The sequence below is a fragment of the Eubalaena glacialis genome, chromosome 18 (assembly GCF_028564815.1).
Source record: "Eubalaena glacialis isolate mEubGla1 chromosome 18, mEubGla1.1.hap2.+ XY, whole genome shotgun sequence".
NCBI classification, from domain to species: Eukaryota; Metazoa; Chordata; class Mammalia; order Artiodactyla; family Balaenidae; genus Eubalaena; species Eubalaena glacialis.
Genome location: NC_083733.1, coordinates 24,500,085 through 24,523,160, shown reverse-complemented (window position 1 = coordinate 24,523,160; position 23,076 = coordinate 24,500,085). Strand labels below are relative to the sequence as shown.

General features: G+C 33.9%; 1 protein-coding gene across 3 annotated transcripts in view; it reads right to left on the bottom strand.

The window, feature by feature from the left end:
• Positions 1-23,076, bottom strand: part of CDH8 (cadherin 8) — a 367,319-nt gene that overhangs the window by 68,743 nt on the left and 275,500 nt on the right. For 2 of the 3 annotated variants that reach the window (XM_061173974.1, XM_061173972.1), the window contains exon 8: positions 8,972-9,093. In XM_061173974.1, coding sequence (XP_061029957.1) covers positions 8,972-9,093 — 122 coding nt within the window. The remainder of the gene's footprint in view (positions 1-8,971; positions 9,094-23,076) is intronic. The other variant, XM_061173973.1, reaches the window with a different exon arrangement.

The window sequence follows — 23,076 nt, the reverse complement described above, 5'->3', positions numbered from 1 at the left end:
CAGAACTCTAGTGCATCAAAGACATTGTAACATCTGATCCCAAGTAAATTGGATAACAAACTCCCTACATCTTCCTGCCCCGCATGTCAGACTGCCTCAAAATCTTGCTGGCATTCATATCTTCCGCACGTGTACTTCAGTTAAATTGGGGCTTAGACTTCCAATATTTTGGAGAGTGCATAAAGATGAACTTATCCACTCTTGACATTCATGTTCTTTGCTTTATGGATATTAAGGTTCCCTTTTGATTTCGAAGGTGGTGGAAAGAGAGTGAGTGAGAAGAGGAGACATCAAAGGCAGTACAGCATAATTTTTGGTTTTCTGTTCATTCTTTTGCCTATTATTGATAGTTTATTTCTGGTTACCAATGTTAACATTTGGTTTTCTATTCATTGTTTTGCCTATTATTGATAGTTTATTTCCGGTTACCAATGTAAACATTCCTGAAATACTAGCTTCTATTTCTTAGAGCAGTAGTTTTCAACTTGAGGAAGGAAAAGATGATACATGAAAGTAAAATTGTATGAAATTATTTATATATGCACATATATGAAGGAAAAGTCCAGAGCTTTTATCAGATTATCAATGGTGTCCATAACTGAAGGGAACAAAACAAAATAGGCTAAGAGCCATCCCCTGAAAGAGCGGTCTTTGCAAATACAAATTTTGTCTACAAGAGAAAACAAGTTATACCAATGATGACTAATTGAAAAAGGAGGACATACAGGAATTTGAGGAAACTATATTAAAACCCACATGACCCAATTATCCTCAGTTATTTCAAAACTGTATAACATAGTTCAAAATGAGCACTGCTCATATCCATTTAATGGACAGTTCCTGGATACTTCTTTTATAATTTGTAAGGCAATCCAGTTTCTATCAAGATTTTTCTTTTCCTCCCAAAGTGTTGTCCCATGTCACATTTCTTTGCATGAATATATCCTTGTCTTTAAAAAGTATTAGGTGGCTATTTAGAGCATGTATCTTAGAGATCTGACCTATAGAAAATACAACAGGAGAATGTAGATTAGATTGTTTATGTTTCTTTTAAACACTAAGTGAAGTCCTCAGTCCTCTCGGTAGACATTTGGGGCCTGTGCCTTCATTAACCCACCACAGAACTTCTGACATTTTCCTCAGTTTTGTTCTTTTTCATTCCCTTTCCCTTTACTGTAACTAAGTTAAGGTAAAATGATACAAAGCAAGGACTCTTAAAGGATGTATTTATACAAAGTTTGAATTTTCCAGTTTCTCCTGTTTCTTATTTTCTGTTGCTTGTCTCTGCATATTTCATCTGTATTTTGTGCATCTCTGAAATGATCAATATTTTTGAAAAATTACTCCATCACTTGCTCTGCTTTGAAAACTTCATTAGTAAAGTCCACAGTTTTTAACATAATTTAGAAGTCTCAACTGCCTTTTTAGTCTTATCTCCTCTCCATCTTCCACTACACAACTTCACAGGAATATTTCCTGATGCCTCATTAATATCATAAACATTACTTCCTAGGCTGAAAATGCATCCTATTGTTTATTCTTCTGAAGCAAGATTTTTCCAGCTGGCTTCCATTTGCCACTAGTTGTATAGTTTTCTCTGAAGGAAATTCAAAAGATTTTAAAATCGACTATGTTTGGTAAATGCCCAAGACCATTTGGTTCTAGCCCTTTGGGGATTCATATGTATTTATAAATGCAAGGGGATCTTACAGATAAACAAAACCAGTAGAAGATAATGTTCTTTAATTTCGTTTAATACAGTGGTTCCCAATCTTATTGGGAAAAACATGCACGCACACACACCCAGACATACCACACACCATACCATATACTGACATGCTATACCCTAAAAGTGTTTCTCAGGCTGTCACTTTAAGACACGCTATCCTCGAGAACCCCATATGAGTCTTAGAGGCCCGGAGACCTCTTTAATCTTCTTTTGAAGGTGTTGTGTCTGCATAGCTTGGTGGTTATAGCACTAATTCCATTTGCATCTCTGCCCTTCCAATAATACATCAGCTTCTCTTAGTACCCGATCTTACCCAATTTATGTCACTAACACAAAGCCTAATAAGACTAAAACCTCCTAATAGCTATAGTGTCAGTTTTACCTTCTTGAAAAAGACGTGCTCATCACCATGGCTTCCATGAACAAATAAAAACAAGCATACACGTGTGCGTACCATGCTTCCATCTAAATTCTTATTTACTAACTTGTAGGTTGAAAATAAAATGAAGAGAGAACATCAGTCAGTAACAACCCAAGATTTGTAAACAATCCTTTATACCATTGTTTTTTCTGTGGATCATCAATCCTAATATTTAGGTGAAGGGCCAGAATAAAGCATGTGGATTTGGAATCATGCAAGAGGTTCAGCCAAAGCATATAGAGGCTGCAAACATGACTTCAAAAAAGATTTAGATTGTATGTGTTCCTGTAAGTTGATTCTGCTGTACTTTAAACAAATAATTATATTAGCCCACAGATTCATATGGGGAGGAATGAAGTACAAGCCCTTTCTTCACTCTTGACAAATACACTTGTAAATTATCAGAGGAAGAGTTATTCCAATACAGGGGAATAGACTGTCCTCTTTTATATTGACCCATTTAGGCATTGTTTATAGTGTTTTGCTCCAAATCAAGCATCATAAATATATAACAATAACAGCAATAAAAACAACAAAAACAATACTAATAAAATATTTTGCTTTTGAAAGTATGAAACTAGTTAAAATATATACTAATAATTACAATTATTTATTGAGCACTTGATATTGAGCTAGATATTTCTAAAATGTGAGAGTTTAAACTAGCAGAAGTTAAGACCCAAGGTCACAAAACGAGTAAATGGCAGAGCTGTGACTCAGACACAGATTGTGCTAGTTTCAAACCTTCAAACCTTCAAAAATTCCGAGTTTTTTTCACTTTTTTGCCTTTTTTTTTTAGCTTTTCCCCCTCTGTCAAAATTGCACTCTAAAAGTTATACTTCTATTCATGATTCTCTTGAAATGTTTTTTTACATGTGACTTCTTCAAATATTGTTTTATACATTCCACTAATTTACCTTCCCCTTACTTCACCTAAAGTAAAATGAAAATCATATTTTATGCATTTTGTTGAGGCCATGAATTTCATCTGTTCTAAAATCAATCCTGTCTCTCTCTTGTGTATACAGATAGATCCTGAAAGATGCCCTCTGGCAGGAAAGTTAAAATTAAATCTCCTATGTTTATTGTTTCATGAGTGTTATAAAATGCCATAATTTCATTTCACTGTTTCACGTTTATTAGAAAAAGACCAACAGAAACTAAAAAAATATATAAACATGGTAGCAAACTCATTCATTGCTGCTATTTATCAAGGGATAATTCTACTCTTCTTATTATGTGGAATGCTTTTGAATAGAGTGTGTTATTGATCACAGGAGTTGTTTCTTTGTTTTTGTTCCTTTGAAAAGTGCTCACTCTTGATCAGAATCTTAGTCTCATTACTATTTTTCTAAAAAGTGTGTCACACAGGCAATGGAATTTCAAAGTCTGCTCCTTGGGAAGCATTGTGAAATCCTAGAAAGCACAGGGACTGGGGCACCTCCAAGAATAGACTTTGAAGCCCATCTTTCCTACTTTTCATGGCCTTAGTTAAGACCCTTACTCTTTTATCAGCCTCAGCCCCCATATCTGTAAAATGTCATTGCAACACCAAACTCCCAGAACAGTGATATTGATTGCATGTTAGATGTCTGTATGTATTATTTCATTCATGGAAGCATGCAGCCTCCCCAGTCACCTCTCTCCACCTCCACTGCCAGCACCTTAGGCCAGGCTACTATTATCTTTTGCAATTACAAGCTTCTAGATGCTCTTCCTGTTTAATTGCATGTGCACGCGTCTGCATGTGTGTATGTGTGTGTATGGATTTTATTCAAAGATAATACTCTTTTTGTCCAATTTCATTCTTGCTTATTACACTCATATTACATTTGCTTATTACTCTTATTATACTCAGCCACAGATGTCTTCAATTTTTCAAACAAACCAAGGTTTTTCTCCCTTCAGGGTCTTTGCACAAGCTTATCCTGTTGGCTAGAAGGCTCTTGCTTCCACTTCTTGTATGACTACCCTTTCTCATTTTTGTTCAGTTTCAGCCTAAATGATATCCCTTTAAAAAGTAACTTTCTTGACAACACTACGTAAAGTAGATCTCTGCTTTTTCTTTGTTCTGTTCTGTCTATACTGTGTTGTTTTCTTCAACCCAGTTTTCAAAATTTATATTATTGATTCATTCTATGTTTTTTTATTATCCCTCTTCCTCATTCATTCCATTGGAGAGAACACTTCTTTTTGTTCTTTTCACATTGTTTCCCCAGGTCATATTACAATACTTAGCATCTTGTAGATACACAATAAATATTGTTCAATAAATGAATGATTTTTCATTTGTGCACTGTATGTCTGTGAATAAAACAAGTGTTTCCATGGTAATATCTGAGAAACTAATTATTGAGATATTTGTCACTGCTAAATTAGAATCATGATTCTAAAATTTTGTGGATATCCATTACTACATGACAAGCATTGGCTAGATACGTATCTATAAGTATGGGCTATTATCTTTTTTGACCTGTGATATTCCCATGATAAGCAAACTTTATATTGCTGCAGTATTGGTTAGAGATAGAAGGGATTAAAAGAGATAAACCAAAGTATGTTTTTAACCCAGACGTAATTAACTTGATGCTAAATAGAACATCTCGATTTCTATAGATGGTGATGAAGCTCAAATTATACTCCACTAGATTTATTTATAGTAACAGGGGAAGCTCCTTCCTGAAGGAAAAATAGCTGAAGAGGTCGGTTGCCAACTAATTCTCAAACAATAAATATCCTCTGAGACTAAACAAGAGACCTTGAGTCACCCCTGGAAACACAATATTTTCAGTTCAGTCCCTGTGTCAATGAACCATCTGGAGCACATTACCCTAATTCTGTATGTATGGTAAGCAAGAGGTAAGCATCTGAAATAAAATCTTAGAAAGACCCTATTGAGGAGATAAGATGTAGAACAGAGTTATGGAAGGCCCTCTGTCCAGCACTGATCACTGATGTTCTCTATTTCTCTTTCATGTTTGGTTTTGAGTATGGTGTTATCATAGTGAAGGAAGATACTGGTTTCTCCTGAAGGAGCTGTTACCTGGTCCTCCACCCATCCCACCAGAGTACCATTCTCTTCAGACAGAACCTGGTTTATCCCCAGCTGACTCCTTTTCAGCACTTGATAGATGTTTCCTGTCTCTGGTGGAATGTGTCCTATACTAAGCGGTCTTTTCATTAAGATAGTTCCATTTCCTCTCATCTCTTCAGCCTCCTTTCTGCCCAGAGGATTTGAGGTATTTTCTTGCAATTCTACCACTTCTAATTTTATCAAGTGCCTACCAGAGAGAAAACTCTATGAGGGGAAAAGACTGATGTTTGTCTGCCACTAAATCCCCAGTACCCAGCCAAGTCTTGGCATACAGTTTGTGTTCAATAAATATTTACTGTCTGATCAAAACCTATCATCCTGTTAGACACATGAACTTTCAGTCAGATATCTTGCCTTCTAATTTTGAAATCCTCAACCCATACGCTCATTTCTGCTTTGGCCATTAAAGAGGAGCAAGTGGAGAGAATCTTTTTATTCATCCTGTTAAACTGAGGGCCAAGTAATGTGTAGATGACTATATCATGGCATTACTGAATTGGAGACTAAAGGTATACATCACCTTATAACTTTTAAGATAAATTACCTGTAACTACTGGGGGAAAATTGTTTTAAATAAGAGTAACTAGCCATCAGAAAATACCACATCAACATCTAATTTTGAAATGGAGGGATTATTTAAAAGGATTCTAATCAAAAGGGATTCACGTTGATTTTTTATAATATTGACTGTGAACTCTCTTTGTCATGGGTGGTTGTTACTCTCTTAAGGGAACCAATTCAAGAAAATGTCATCTTTTACTTCAGAATCATGAGAAGGTGGGAGGAAGAGACAGGACTTCCAGTTCTACTTTCAAATTAAACCTATGCCAATTTTAGCACAGATGTACCATGAACTAGAGATCTATCTTAGAGAAGAGGAAGGTGGCCTCCCTTCTTTCTTTCTTTTTCTTTTCTTTTCTTTCTTTCTTTTTCTTTTCTTTTCTTTCTTTCTTTTTTTTTTTTTTTGGACTCTTTGTTTAAATGAGTCCAGCGGAAAAGAGTCAAGTGCAGTAGAATTCTCTACGTTCATGTTGATACTGGTTTTCATTTTGTGAGATGTTTTAAAGAACTCTTTACAGAGGCTCACTCAATCCAGAAGATTTTTTACGGATTTAGTTTTTTTAATGGCTTGTGCTTGATTATTGCTAATGATTTTCAGCTGCATCATCTCCCAGGAAGCTGACCCCCTCGAGTTTAGCCTTAAATCCATATCTTCCAGGCAAACTAGACATTTCAAAGCCACCTGCACTCCTTTCTCTGAGGCTGTTATAAAGCAGACATTAATTGTTGAAAAATATTGAGATGACTATGAATTTAGTGCTAATTCAGTCTTTGACATTTGTTTTGCATGAATGTGATAATGAATACTCTAATTTCAAAGTGAGTCAGCCATTTGTATGGTATTATGAGACATGATTGAAAGTGTATCTATGTTGAACTTATATAAGTGAACACTATTTAGTGTGGATAACAAAAATGAATTTGGGAAAATGTTAAATATAAAAATGAGATACTTGAGCTATTAAAAGTGACTTAGGAATGATATAATGAATCAAACATGAATTCTGACTAGCACAAAGGATTCAAGGAATTCAGGAGCTATTTGAACAACTGCGTGTGTATCAACCAGTCAGCCATATGTCCAAAAATTATGCTGAACAGACAAAGATCTGATTATCTTCATGTAAATATGAACTCTAATAAACATGCCTAAATAGATTCATTTGAGGATAAGATAGTGCAGTGGACACACACAACATAAACATTTTTTCACAGAATGAATCATTCATGTTGATTTGCAAAAATCATAAAACAAAGAATCAACTTTTGTTTTTTATTTTGATCTTGCATAGGAAAGGTGATGAAACAATGCATTTTTTTCTGAGGATAAAAACTGCTGAGGAATCATTAAAACCTTGGAAACAGTCAAAATCCACAGGGTAAACCTCCAGATTCCAGGAGGTCCAAAGGCATGCATGTCAATATCACAAGTAAGTGAAGCCAATGTGTAATTTTTGAAATATCAATGCCATTGACTCTCTGAACTTGTGTGATGAGTTTTGCATGAACAATGGAGTTTTATTTAAATTCTAAAGCATATGACAGTTTCTGTATGATCAAAAATGTCTGGCTTATAACTCTGTGATTGGCTACATTACCCGAGCAGCAATCTGGCCCACACAACCATATCCTTGAAATTGACCTGCATATATTTTGATCAAACTCCCTCCACCAACTGCATTCACCAACTTAGCTAAATGATATTTGCTGCCAAGTATATATACACTCCATCCTCAAAGGATCACAAATAAAAACACTCAAAAGATAAGACCAATAGAGGGCAATTCGACATGATGAAATTAAGAAACATTGAAACTAATGTTAGAATATTATTTTTAAAAAGAAGTCACCTTTGGCATATCACTGCTGAAGGTGAATATTTTGATTATAACAACATTTATGATGTCTAAGTGTTTAAAATTACTCAATTTTATTATTAGAATTTTAGCTTTTACTTTGTATGTGTGCACATGTATGTGTATCTTTTTTTGGTAGATGGAAACAATGCCAATCCTTCAGATACAGGAGAGTAGTCTAGGGGAGAATGCCCACTGTTTGTTTTATAGGAGAGTAGCAACTTGATCTTTTGTAATAGTTAAATAAAAGTATAGAGCCACAGTTCTATTCCTTTCATAGGTGGAAAAAATCTGACTCTTGTCAGGTAAACTGCTCGGCAAATAGTAAGTTGAATTCCTAACACCCACATGAGGCACAAGAATAGTTGGATTAACAACTCCAGTGTCATGCTGTCAGCTGCTGTTTATTTAAATTAAAATGTCACCATCCAGAAATAAATTAGGAAGTTGAAAAACGATAAATTTCTTAAACATACAGTACTTTGGCACCTTGTTAAAATAAGTCTATTACATTTGTGTTTTTTAGAACTTTACATAGACTATTTCCATTTTGACATTCAGAGTATAGCAGGTTTTGTTTTCGTTCTTAACTCTCTCCCTCCTTCCTCCCTCCCCCCTTCCTTCTTTCCTTCCTTCCTTCCTCCCTCCTTCCCTCCCTCCCTCCCTCCCTCCCTTCCTTCCTCCCTTCCTTCCTTCCTCTCTCCCTGTCTCTCTCTGTGTCTGCATTGTCCTATCTAAGCTACATAAGACAGTTTAAAAAAAAAAAAAGTTCCATCAATACACATCAATACACAATTATCAGATGCTTTACTTGCATGTCTAAAACATGTTGTTCACATTATGTCTATCTAAATATAGCTACAGCTTTACAGATTTAAAAATTCACTTCCTGCAATTGGTTTTCCTAGGGTTCCAATGTTATACGTTATTTCTACATTTGATATGAAACAAACATGCCTTCCCATGGGCTTTTCCCTCACTTCCCATCATGTGAAGGTCAAAATTTTGGCCCGATCACTCTCAGACCTCCCCTGTGATCATCCATACCCCGAGATTTTTAAAGATAGTTTTCTGGCTCTGGGTTCATGGCACAGCAGGTCATTCCGTTTCAGGAGCCAATTTGGTCATAAGTAGGAAGAGAATTAACATCTCCGAAAGAAGAATACTCCCTCTCTGTTCCCATTTGGATGTTTCTTGCCTATGACTTTGCAGATTGTAAATGATGCAAATGCAAACTATAATGCAGGTTAATCAAATATGAGACAGTTGTATACAAACATATTCAGCATTAACAACATGGAGATATTTACTTGGCCGGGTTTTCCATTTTCACATAAAAATGCCTCATATTCGGATGCGAATTCAGGGGCGTTGTCATTGACATCCAGCACTTTAATAGCAACAGGTACTCGGGATATCTGACTGTGGTTCCCTATGGGAAGGAAAAAATAACATCAGCATTGAGGATATTGCATTTTAATGTGCAATTCAACTTTCTTCTTGAAAGCTTGTGTGTCGGTTTCAACTTCCCTTAATTAGGGTGTTTTCAACATGGTGATTATGGTATCTGACCATTCAGCAAGGAAAAATAGCAAGTGCTTGGCTGCTTAAAAAAAAGTATAAATTATTATTCCAAACACCATTTGCTGGAGCTTAGCTTGATAAAGACCATCTCTGAATAAATTAAAAGAGGTTTCCTTGATGAAGAAAGCTTTATTTTATTGATAAAGCCCATTATCCAAAAGAAAAGAATGCTGTATGCAACAAAGATTTATCTCTTTCTTTATCTTGGGTAGACAGCCCATTTCTGCACTATTACTTGTTCGACTGACTATATATTAAAGATGAACATCAAAAACTGAAAAAAGGCTAGAACCAAATCAGTTGTTGAGAAGGTATCTTTAATACTGATAAAAGGGATAATCGTAAAGAAAGGGAATCATATCTTTTATGAATTTTATTTTTTATTCAAAATTGACCTTGGGATCTTTTTGGGTAAGATAAGCCCAAGTTATTTTAATATGTCATTTTCATAAAGATTTTCATCAGTGTAAACAGATAATAATCTTTTAGTCTTTCCAGGTCAATTCCAGTGGCACAGACCTTAATCCTTAAGCCTTAAGTCCTTAAATTTAAAAAATTATACACACACACACACACGTGCACACACACACATACACGCACAAATATGCATGCACAGAAATCTGGCCCATTAATACATTGCTGACTTGGCCCACATGATGATTTTTCATTTCTAATAAATGCAGTACCATTTGACTCTGACTGTACCATGCAATAATCTTTTGATCGCTTGTAAATTATACAGAATGCATTGAAAATGGCCAATTATTTATTTGTGTTTCTGTGGCACTGAATATTTATAAGCAAGCTAGGAGGGGAAAAATCTTTGGCTTTTGAATATGAAGAAACAGACTTGTATTTGATATATCAGACTCTTCTTTTTGACAGTTGATTAAATTCAGACCTCTGAAACCTTCAAATACTCATTTTTTTCATTACATATAAAAGTATTTTAAAGCACATGCCAAATAATCACAGCCATGTTACAATTTTATAGTTGGTTAACCCCACTGGCAATGCTACAAGATTGGAATTTAACTACCATGGCTATTCTCCAATATTCTAATTTGATTAACTATGGATGGATGAATATTATCCTTTGGAATTCCAGCCACCTCAGTAATGGAACAAAATCTCAATTCCCAAAAATTACACCAGTGGCCTTAAATGTCTCACCTAATGTGTCCTTTTTCTTTTACTGTCTTATGTCTAATGAATTAATTCATTCTCATTCAGAGAGGAGGCATGCAGCTCCCTAGTTTCAATGGAAGGGAAGGTTAAAAAAAGTGTAACAACACATGACTCTGAGGACAAGAAACTTACATTTTACCCTTTATCTACTTGAATCAGGTAGATAAATGAGTTATAAGGTATTTGAAATAAGGTCTGATTATATCCTTAAAGATTTACATCTCTTTTCTAGTCTGACCATGAGCTGAATAGCAGCTACTGAAGAGTAAAAGGGAATCTAGTGTTTGCAGGAAACAAATGTTTGGAGCCCCATCTTTGCCTCCCACTACCAACATGATTCTGAACATGTTATTTAACCTCATTTTATTCCTGAGGACACTGAAACTCAAGACCTTGACACCTTATTTACAGAACTATTATACACATTATATGAGAAGAATTAGAAGTGCCCAGATCACATTGGGCACATAGTCAAGTGTATCTTAGACTTTACCTTTTATAATTGCAAACATCAGCACCATGCATATTCAGTGTGCACTATGTTCAGTGCAAGATATTTCACAGAATCATCTCATTCAGTCCTTACTGAAGAGCTGTGTAGTAGGTAATGTGATCCCCATGTTGTGGATTAGTGATGTGGAGACTGACAGTCACAGGGCTATATGCCTTTACCAATATGACTCAAAAATTAACTCCAAGACTCCAAAATGTAGTTTTGGCCTTCCAAACATGAGTCATTTTCACAGTATTATATTGATGAAGTTTAAAACAAAGTATATTTGCTTGTTGTTTGTTTACTTGTAAGGTAACTAATCACTGCCATTTCCTCAAGAATGCTTATAGGCTTGTTATAAATTTTTATTTCAAGTTTGACCACTATTTGAAGTTTGAGTACAAATATAAAAAATCAAGCTGGATAAATCTAATGGGTTGTACCACCACTGATATTCTCAGAATTGCACTAATAATCTGCAAGCCTCTCTGAGAAACTGAACAATTTAAATTCCATATTTTTCCTCATACTTCTATTTTGCCCAAAGTCCCTTTAGTTGATTAATTTTATTTTGTGATTCTCTGTATTTCAACTCTAAGAACTATTGATTAGTTATTTACATAACATTCATTTCTTCCGTGCCACATCTTAGACCAACTCTTGTGTATATAAGTGATGAGAGGAGCCTTCTATTATGTTTTAGTCTTGTTAACCATTCAATTCATAAACAGACAATGATCAACATAGACTTGAACAGTGAATAATAGATGCATTGTCTTCGAAAACTGCAGGTACAAGAAAAAGCTGTCGTACTCTTTAAATATGATTTTGTTCCTGGGGAAGTGAAGAAAATGCTGAGCTTACTGAGTTAGAGTCACTGATAATGGTTGATTGGGCCAAGTTTACAAAATATGATATTCTTTGTCTTCCCTCTTTCTCATGCCTTGTACACACACACACACACACATGCCGCAGGCAAACATGCATATACAGATTTTGCTCTCACTATTTTGGCAAAAGGATAATTACGCCAAGGCACATGTTCTTAACTTTTCTCTCTTCTTAATCTCACAGTTTTAATAAACTGCAATTATCTCTTAGATCTAGATGGCCAGCAGGTGGTAAAACTAAAGCATAGAGGCCAGAGAATCTCCATGAGCTTCTTTCTGGGATAACTTTCAACATTAAAGTAATATATGCTTTCTCTTATTGTAAGATCTGGGACAGGGAGGTGTTTAACTATCAAGGGGCCCAGATCCCTAGAATAATACCATCTAATTTTTTTTCTGTTGTTAGAAGTAATATAGGTTTGGGAGCTATCACTTAATATTGTTAGAAGATCACGAGCATAGGGGCTATATCATGTGATCACTGGCGAGTCACTGAAATATTTTTTGATGCGATTTACAATTCTAAAAGCTAGCATAAAACTTACTGACAAGAGAAGTTATGGTTTGTTTTAATTTTGTTTTCTTAAGCATATGAATGTCCCCGACATTTACTTTGAGTATTTCTTGAAACTGCTAAATCAAGGAGAAAAACAATAAAATATAATAAAACAATAAACTGGTGCCATATATCCCCAAAATATCCCCAAAATGTGTTATCATTATCTATATTAGATGAACATGCACAATTGAAATTATTTCAACTTATAATTCTTGACAGAAGTGTCATATTTAAATGCTGAAGATTCACTTTTATCTAAATTAATGAAGCGATGGGAGTTCAAAATTTAAAGATATTATAGAGCAATAAAATTAATTAGATAAGCTTCTAAGGAAATTATTCATGTCCTTTGTGACTGGCCCCAAAATGTTTGCCTTTCATCTGATACACAAACATTAAATATAAAGATATTATAATTAGAAACTTGATTAGCATTCATTAAAGATTAATTTTCTAAACACAGGAGATGTGACAAAGTGGTCTGGAAGGAAAAGCCCATTTCAATTGGCCACAAAAGTTGACTGTTTTCACATAATGATGGAAAAAAGGCTGAAATGGCACCTAGTATAAACAACTCCTTGACTTCTACCATTTGAATCGTAGTGACTTCCTGTCACCTCTCTGTCACATAGCCTCATGAATTGCCCATTAATTTTGCCCTTTTATAATCAAAGGTATGGAATACTGCCAAGTCTACGTTACTTGGGAATTTGCTTCTAACTAGTTTCCACAAGCTGCTGTTTTTGCAGGCATCGATTGAAATAAACAGCCTCTCCTTTTCAGGCTACAGGAGAGAAAATTGATTTGACAAATTTAGACATACTGGTGGGTTCAATAAATAATTCTTGAGCCTTCTACGAGTGGTAGGGTGGAAGGCATGAGCAGTAAATTACAGTCAACGGGGGGAATGCAAAATAGTGAATTTATAATTGAATAAGGATGAGAGGAATGCTGGAAGTTTATAAAACAGGAAGATTCTAACTGAATATATGATAGAAAAGATAGCAACTTAGGAAATTTAAAATGAAACTGATGGGAATTTCAAAGAAGGTCTTGGAAAATAATTTCAGTCGTGAATTTAGGCTCTCTGGTGACTAAAGATAAAACTTTTTGATGTACATTTTGCCCATAAATGGTGTGATAATTTCTAAATCATTAGTTATGGTTTATTAATTCATAGATTATTAGATAGCATAGAAACAAGGTGGAATATAATTGACCACTGGACACCAGCAGGGTAGAAAATCTGTTGGGAGTTTTTAAAAATTTTTATTGGACAAATATATATCACTTATATGTGGAATCTAATAAAAAATGGTACAAATGAACTTGTTTACAAAATAGAAATAGACTCACAGATGTAGAAACCAATCTTATGGTTACCGGGGGGGAAGGGATAAATTGGGAGATTGGGATTGACATATACACACTACTATATAAAATAGATAACTAATAAGGACCTACTGTACAGCACAGGGAACTGTACTCAATATTCTCTACAAAAATATTCTGGAATATTTTTGATAGGTTTTTCTCTTTACAGTATTATTTTTATGTGTTACCCTTTCACTAACATGGCAACTGTATTGATGCACCAGTTAAAACACAATCCATTATCTCCCTCAAATACATACCAAGAAATTTCAACATCAAGGGAGCAGTTGACCACCATAATTTTAATAATTTTTGATTATATGATTGTGAAAATTCCAGCAAGCCAGGCTGTAAAGAGAAGTCATTCTATTTTACTCCTTAAAATCTCAGTCATATTTAGATTAGTTTAGAATTAAATGAGAACTTTAATCAGAGGGTGGCTCTGGTATCAAAAGAACAAAGCTTGTAAGGCATAGTTTTTGTATTAACCAAGTAGTAGCTCTCTCAAGAAAGGTAGAGAAATGCTTTCTCTCACTGTGCAAGTTGTGGACTTTTAGACATATTTGAAAATGCCTTAAACTCTCTGGAGAAAATGACTGTTAAATGGCGACTTTAGTTTAAGTCCTCACTGACCCCTGTCTGTTTTCCCTACTGACTACAAAAATGCATGCTGTCTGGCTCCAGCATTTTCAAATGCTCTCTAAATGGGGAGAAAATGTGTAGGTCTCTTATTTATTACATTCATCTTAAGTGAATCTGGACGTAGTGGAATCCTTGGCAAGACCTCACTCCACCTTTTCCTACTCTCTACAATGAACCCTCAGTATCCTTTATCCAGCTCACAAGAGTTGAAGTCCTAAAGAATAAGGTAGGCACATTTATGGTTGTTAAATTCTATGGGAAAAAATTTTAGAGCCATTGAAGTAAGAACTGATGTTATGAACCTCTTAGATACTATTTATTTATTAAATATAAAGCTTTAACAGTCATGTTCTAAATAAAGGCAACATTAATGGCAGTTTATAAATGAAAAATTAGTACTAATGGGAATGGAGCTATTACATTTTCCATTTTTTAATTAATAATGTTATATAATATTACCTACTTTAAAAAAATTTATTTATTTATTTTTGGCTGCGTTGGGTCTTTGTTGCTGTGTGTGGGCTTTCTCTAGTTGTGGTGAGCAGGGGCTTCTCTTCGTTGCAGTGCGCGGGCTTCTCATTGCAGTGGCTTCTCTTGTTGCGGAGCACGGGCTATAGGCACACAGGCTTCAGTAGTTGTGGCACGCGGGCTCAGTGTTGTGGCTCACAGGCTGTAGAGCGCAGGCTCAGTAGTTGTGGCGCACAGGCTTAGTTGCTACGTGGCACGTGGGATCCTCCCGGACCAGGGCTCGAACCCGTGTCCCCTGCATTGGCAGGCAGATTCTTAACCACTGTGCCACCAGGGAAGTCCAATATTACCTACTTTTAATTCTTTTTTTAAAAAATTTAAGCACTTACTAGTTTTATTTTATTTTAATATACTAAACATTTTAACTTAAAATTTATAAATATGCATTATTTGCCAAACTTTTTCGCAAGACCTTTTCTTTGACAATAAGTCTGCTTCTAGAGTTCTGAGTTAAATATACATAAACCAGTAATTCATGGCTTATGATTTCCAGGTATTTTTTTTTAATTAAGGTAATATTGGCTTAGAACATCATATAAGTTTCATGTGTACAACATTACAGTTCGACTTCTGTATACACTACTGTGCTTACTAAGATACTTTTAATTCTTTATGTATGCTTACCAATTTGTTTCCTTTTGTTGTCTACATTCTTTTTTGTTTTGTTTTGTGTGTATGTATACATGGTTTTTATGTGTTCATTTTTGTTTTGTTTTATGTACACCTCTCTTTTCTACTGTGTACTACTCTTGCTGAATTTGTGACTGGAAAATACTGACTCCCTCCTTTCGCAGCCCTAAGTGCATGTTTAAATCCTTTTTATACATCTCATCTTTCTCCATACTGTAAGAGGCGAGGAAACAAAATGCCGTAATGAGTTTATTATTCCTTATGCTCCCTTTGGTAATCTAAGTCTCTGCAAAATCTCTAATTCTACTCTGCCAACAAAAATTGCATTATGCTTCTATTACTAAATCTTCAGTGTTTTTTTCCCCTAATTATTTCAAATAGGATTGATTCAAAATTATTGGAACTGAATTTCTTGGTATTACTCTTACAATGCAATTCAGTTTAAATCCCTTATATATTAGAATCTTAATAAAGGAGACTCACACTTTCAGAGGAATATAGATTTAGCTAATATTCAGTTTAAATGCTCATCCAACACCAGCTTAGAATAACAGTTGTGCCCCTAATACATGCATACACATACATGCACACACAAACACAGATATACTTTATTAGGGAAGAAAACTAATATTGTAAACTACCCAGCATGTATTGTGTGATCTGTTATGTACTATTTCTTTGAGGTTTGTTGGATTACTGTGAAGACATTATTTTCTTAAATGGGAATATGATTTCAGGCTATGTAAGACTGAAATTTATATGTTACATATCAGAATAGGGAGTAAAGAACATCCAGTGCGCCTAGAAATCATGTGGACGCTAGTCACCTTGCCCATATTTACTCAAAGCCAAGAAGTGATAAAGCTGAAATATTAATCCAGGGCAGTTTTATCAACAAGTAAAAAAAAAAAAAAACCCACAGAAACAAACAAAACTGATTATTCCCCACAGGCTCTCTTTAGCATAGCACTCATAAAACATAACCTTAAAATATATTTTTAAGATGGATCACTTCCCAAACAATACAATATCCTAATAAACTAATAACCTCAAAAGAAAGGTTTGATGATTCCATTAACATGGAATTTTTATTAGTGAATTTATTTTTAGAAATATAATTTTCATATTTTTAATTATTTGGGTAACTCCTTACATTTTTTGTGAGAGATCAACTTTTGTAGTAGAAGTAAGCCATGAAAACAATAAAGTGCATACACCTTACGGTTTTATTCCATTGTATTTTTATAAAATGAACATACCCATGTAACTATCACTCAGGTCAAGATATAACCAGCATCCCCAAAGCTTCCCGTGTACCCCTTCTCAGGCATTATGCCCTTCAAGGTAACCTCTACTCTGTTTCTTAACACTATATTAGTTTGCCTTCTTCAGAACTTTATAAAAACTGAAATTATAATATAAAGTACACACTTTTGTATCTGACTTCTTTAGCTCAATATAGTATTTATAAATTCATTAATGTGGTTGTAGGCAGCTGTAGTTCATTCTTTTCCACTGTTTGGGAAAGAATTTCATTGTATACATATACCACCATTTATTTATTTATTTATTCTCTTACTGGTGGATATTTGGGTTGTTTCAGTTTCATGCTATTCTGAAAAGTGCTGCTATAAATATTTTGTGTATTTCTGTTGGTGTACAAATACGTGAATTCCGTTATGTTACATACTTAGGAATAGAATGAAAGATTATAGAATATGGCTCCTTTCAATTTTAGCATATGCTTCCAAATATGTTTTCTAATGTGGATGTGCCAGTTTACACTCTGACCAGCAATGTATAAGAGTTCAAGTTGCTGCATGTCTTCAAGAACACTTGGAAAAGCCAGTTATTTATTATTTGTTTTTCATTTTAGTCATTGCAGAGGTGTACAGTTATGTTTCAGTTCGATTTTATTTTAATATCTTGATGATTTGATGCTAAGGACATATTATGCTTACTGGCCACTTGGATATCTTCTTTTGTGAAGAACCTGTTCAAGTTTTTGCCATGTTTTAATTGGTTGTCTATGTTTTTCTAATTGATATGCATATTATATATTAAGGATACGTGTCCTTTGCTAGATATGAGTGTCACAATACCTTTCCCTACTCTGTGGCTTAATTTTTCACTCTTAATAGTAACTTTTGAGGAACACAGATTCTTAATAAAGCTGAATTCATCAGTTTTTGCTCTTATTAACTTTAACACTTGTTGCAACTGATTCGTTAATTATTTGCATAATCCAGAATTTGAAAATTCTGTTATTTTTAGAAGGTATATTATTTTTTTCACATTTACATCTCTGATCTCCCTGAAGATTACTAAAATTGATGTTCTGAGTTAGAGGCCAAGGTTCAGTTTCATCCACTCATGGATATCCAATTCACTGTCAACTTTATTGTAAGTCCACCTATGGTATCTTTGTCATTGAGTTGAGTATTTTTGTACACGCTTGTTCCTGGAATTTTCTGTTCTATTTTTCTGTCTTTATGCTCATACAATCCTCTCTTAATAACTCTTTATGATAGATCTTCATATATTGTTATCATGAATATGATAAGATCAACAATTTATTTTTCTTTTAAAATATTTTCTTCATTATTTTTCCCTTTAAATTTCTTTACACATTTTAGTATTATTTGTCAAATTGTGGGCACGAACACACACATACACACACACATAGCTGTTGGAAGTTTGATTGATATTGCAAAGATTCTACAGATAAATTTAAAGCGGATTGATATTTTTTACATTTGAATCTCCAAATCATGAACTATGTATATACTTCATTTATTTATAGTTTCTTTAATTTCTCTCAGTAATGTTCTGTAGTTTTCTGTTTAGAAGTTTTGTATGTCATTCATTAGATTTTGTTACTATTTAATTGAAGTCTTTTTACTATTATAAGTAGTGTATTTATTTTCTGAGTATTGTTAGAAAATAAAAATATGATTATTTTATAACTCTAACAAGCATGCAAACTTTCTTCATTATTGATAATAGTTTAACTTAGATTTTTTTTTCCTTTTTATGTACTCAATCATGTTGTCTGTGAATAGGGACAACTTTATTTCTTCTTTCCAATATTTATACTTTAATTTCTTACCTGTATCTTACTGTACTGGTTAAAACCTTCAGTGTAATTGAATAAAAGTAGCAATAGTACACAACCTATCTCATTTCCAATCTCAGGGAGAAACCTTTCAATATTTTACCATTAGGTCTGATATTTGCTATTTTTTTGGTAACTATCCTTTATCAAATTAAGATCTGTTCTATTTCTAGTGTGCAAAGAGCTTTTTCAAGAACAAGAGATGAAGATATAACATTTTCTGCATCTGCTGAGAATGATCATGTTTTTTTCTCTTTTCTTTCCTCAGGATTTTAATTTACATTAATAGATTTTCAAATGTTATCATCTGTCCTTGTATTCCCTGGGTGTAATATTATATTTTTATATTAACAGTTTTGATTTGCTAATATATTACTTAGGATTTTGTTTATGAGAAGCAGGCTGTTGTTAATTCTCCTTTCTTGTAATATTCTTGTTGGGTTTTTGCATTAAGATTATTCTGGCTTTGTGACATAAGGTGGAAACTGCTCCCTCTTTTACTTCTCTCTGATAAAGTATGTGTCATGTTCATTTGGGCATGACAATTTATGTGTTAAGAGTTAGTAATTGTGAATTCAATTTATTCAATAGAGAAAATGATAGACATATTTTTCTCTTTTTCTTATCTATGCCAGTTTGCACTGACTGCATTTTTCAACTTATTAGTCTATGTCAGTCATATACATTTTAATCCTTATTCCATAAATATGTTAATAATGTCCAGCTATTGTTTTTTAACATCTATAGAATCTGTAATGAAGTCCCCTTTGTAATTTTTTTTCCCATGCCCCCTGCAGTGAAAGCACGGAGTCCTAACCACTGGACTGCTGGGAATTCCCTGTCATTTCTAATACTGGCAAGTTGTACCTTTTCTATTTTTTCTTGCAAGATTTTATCAACTTTATCTTCGCAAATAAAGAGCTTTTGGCTTTGTAGAATTTCAGGACTGTATATTTGTGTTCAATTTCACTATATTCTACCCTATATTTATTTTCACCTTGCTACTAGATTTTAATTTTCTGTTCACTTTTAGCCTTTTTGAAGTGGATGCTTAGATAATTGATTTTTAGCATTTCTTCTTTTCTAATGTAGACATTTAAGGCTAATTTCTCTTTAGGCACTGTGTTAGCTCTATTCCACAGGTTTTGTCATGTCATTATTTTGTTATCATTCATTTTTTAAATGTGCTAATTCCCTTTGTGATTTTATTGTTTTCCATGGATCATTTAGAGATATATGGCTTAATTTCCAATACTTGGGGATCATTTCAGGGCCTTTGGTGATTTATTTCTAGCTTAATTCCACTGTGTGAAGAAAGCATACTCCGCTTTGAGTGTTGAGACTTGAGACTTGATTTTATGGCCCAATTTTGGCCATGTTGGGTAAATGTTTCAAGTGTGTTTGACAATAATAATATTTTTGTAATTTTTGAGTGCAGTGTTTTATACATTACAATTAGGCAAGTTGACTAATCATGCTATTCAAACACTTTCTATCCTTACTAATTTTTTGTCTACTTATTTGATTAGTTAGTAGAGTTGTAGGTTAAAATTTTCATCTACAAGTGTTGACTTGTCTATTTCTCCCTTTGCTTCTGTCAATTTTTTGCTTTATGTACTTGGCAAACATCTTATTAGGTACATACAAATTTAGAATTTTTATATCTTCCTGCTGAATTTAATCATTTATCATTATGAAAAATTTCTCTTTATTTTTGGTAATATTTCTTTCTTCTTAGTCTATAGCTGAACCATTTTGGTTTTAATTTGCATAGATCTTCTTTCAATCGTTTCAGTCTTTAAGTGTTGTTCTTATATTTGAGGTTTATTTCTGATAAAAAACATGATTTGAAAATTGATTGCTTTTTTCCTAGTCTGACAAAGAATGTCTTTTAATTGAAGTATGTAGCTTATTTACAATTAGTGTGATTGATTGTTTATCTGGGTTTTAATTTCTTCTTGTACTTTAAAATTTTCTTCATCAGTTCTTTCTCATTTTTCCTCTTTTCTATTTTTTTGGGGATTCATAAGTTTCAATTCTTTTATTTCCCCCAACTAATAGGCTAATGGGGGAGATGAAAGAATTAAAACTTATGAATCCAAAAAAAGATAGAAAAGCGGGATTAGCCTATTAGTTACATAGTCTTCTATTAATATTATTTTAGTGGTAACCTTAAATATCGTATTTGTATATGTGTCACTGACTTATTAGAATATGCCTTAGAGTAATGCTTCAAACATTTTACGTACAATGAAAGGATATATATAATGCATTAATTGTTTATGCCATTTTGTTACCATTTTCCTGTATCTAGGTTTTAATTTTGGAAATCAGATACGAAAATGTGTTATCATCTTCCTTCAGATAGAGTTTGATTTTCTCCTCACAGGAAGGTCTATATAGATAGATCACCTCGATACTCTTAAGGCTGGATTTCAGAATTTATGAGGGCTGATTTAATTTCTGGTTTTCCCTTATTTCTAGAGCCCACCCTTTCTATTAAATTGCAAAAAAAAAAAGTTTTTTTTTTAGCTTTTTGCCTCTTAGCACACACCGATAGCCTTGAAATCCTCTTACTCCTGCACATGTTAAGATTTGGTAAATGCATTATGGGAAAAATCCATCCATGATGCTCTGTTGTCTTCTTTTCAATTACCTCCTCACTGTAGACTTGGCCTCTCCATTTCTGGATACTTCTGTAGCCCTGAACTACAGCTTTTGTCTCCACAGTCCCATGAGACACTCATGAACTCCAGGTCACTGATTTCTGCTTGGTTTCTATGCCCTCTGAGTTGAATCACTTAAAGTCCTGAAGGAAATAAGCAGTGCTAAATTTAGGAGTCACTTCAGTTTGTTTCCTTTCTTTCTGGTATCTTGGCTTCTTAAGTACTGGCTGCCTTCAAATACCGTTTTTTCCTCTAATTTTGTAGTTATTCTCACTGGGGGAATTAGTTGGATATAAGCTACCATCATAGACATAAGAAAAATACATAATTTCCCCCATCCCATTGTGGTATAATATGTTCATTGTTTTTTCCCAAGAAATTTAAACTGTCAATCACCCCGCACTTATGGAACAATGGACAAAATATTACTATAAAATGACCCTAATCCTCCATGAGTTATTGCCCAGCAGAATTCACGTACGGTAATTAAGATTGTGTTATCCTTAGTTAATGCTCTGACTACAAAGCCAGACCAATCTCTTGAGATGATTCCTTTCCTCAGTCTATGCTTTGGCCACAATAAATTATGCATTTATTGTGACAGTGGACCAAGATATATATACCATAATGAGTGACAAAAACAAAACAAATACATAACTCAAGATAAATGATTAGCAGAGGTGGTAGAAATGACTACAGTGCAAGCCACCACCTCAGTGTCAAGTACATGATAATAAAATGGATGATGCTGATTTATTCCCAGATGTTAATATTAAAAGGGTTGAATATATGTGAATGTAAACGTAGATGATATACATAGTTATATCCATACGTCACTACTTCCTCCAACTGCATTTGTATCCACAAAATCATCTGTTTATCAATGTATATTAGAAAGGCAACGAGACATAGAATATTATGTATTCTTTTAATAAAATTTAAAAAGATATGTTGGGTGAAATATGTAAATCTATAAATAATAGGTAGCACTAGGTGTTTTTATAATTGTATATAGAGAGGCAATGCAGAGCACCTATATATAATGGTATTGGGCAGCTCAGAATGTCTGTAAACCAATCTCTCTCTCTCTCTTTTTCTCTCTCTTTTGTTATAGATAAAAAAGTTAGGTGCTAGCTGCAAAAAACTTTTAAACTACCTACTGTGTTAAAGGAAGGTTAATAAACTCTTCATGGACCCAGTAAATCTATCATGCAAATTTGCAACATAGAGCAACAGAGATGCTGACAAGGACACCAAGTGTCAAGCTTACTTCAAAACATTATGAGAGAGAGAACATTGGCCAATAGCGGAGTATTCAATGTTGTTAGCAAAATAATTGCAAATAATGGTGAAAAAGAAAAGCTGCTGGAGGTTTTTGTTTGTTTTTTTTTAAATTGAATTTATGGAGAATGGCGAAAAGCCCTGTATGCTACCCAAAATATTTTAATTTCTAAAAAATCAGGTCAAAGACAGAAATGAAAAGTGATTTTTTTCTTAACACACCAGAAAAAAAAAAAAAGGATGCAAGAGAAAAGCACTGCCGGCAAAATGCTAAGTTCTATCGTTGGCACCTGCATTTTTGCTGTTGCAAATAATCCACTTGTTTGTGGTGGTCTATTCCGGACATGGCCTAGCATGATTGGGGCAGATCTTTGAATAAAGTTATTTGTGTAAAAAGTAACCTAACTGATGCCCACATATGGGCACATTCCTCTAGAACATTAATCATTTTCAAACTGATAGTGA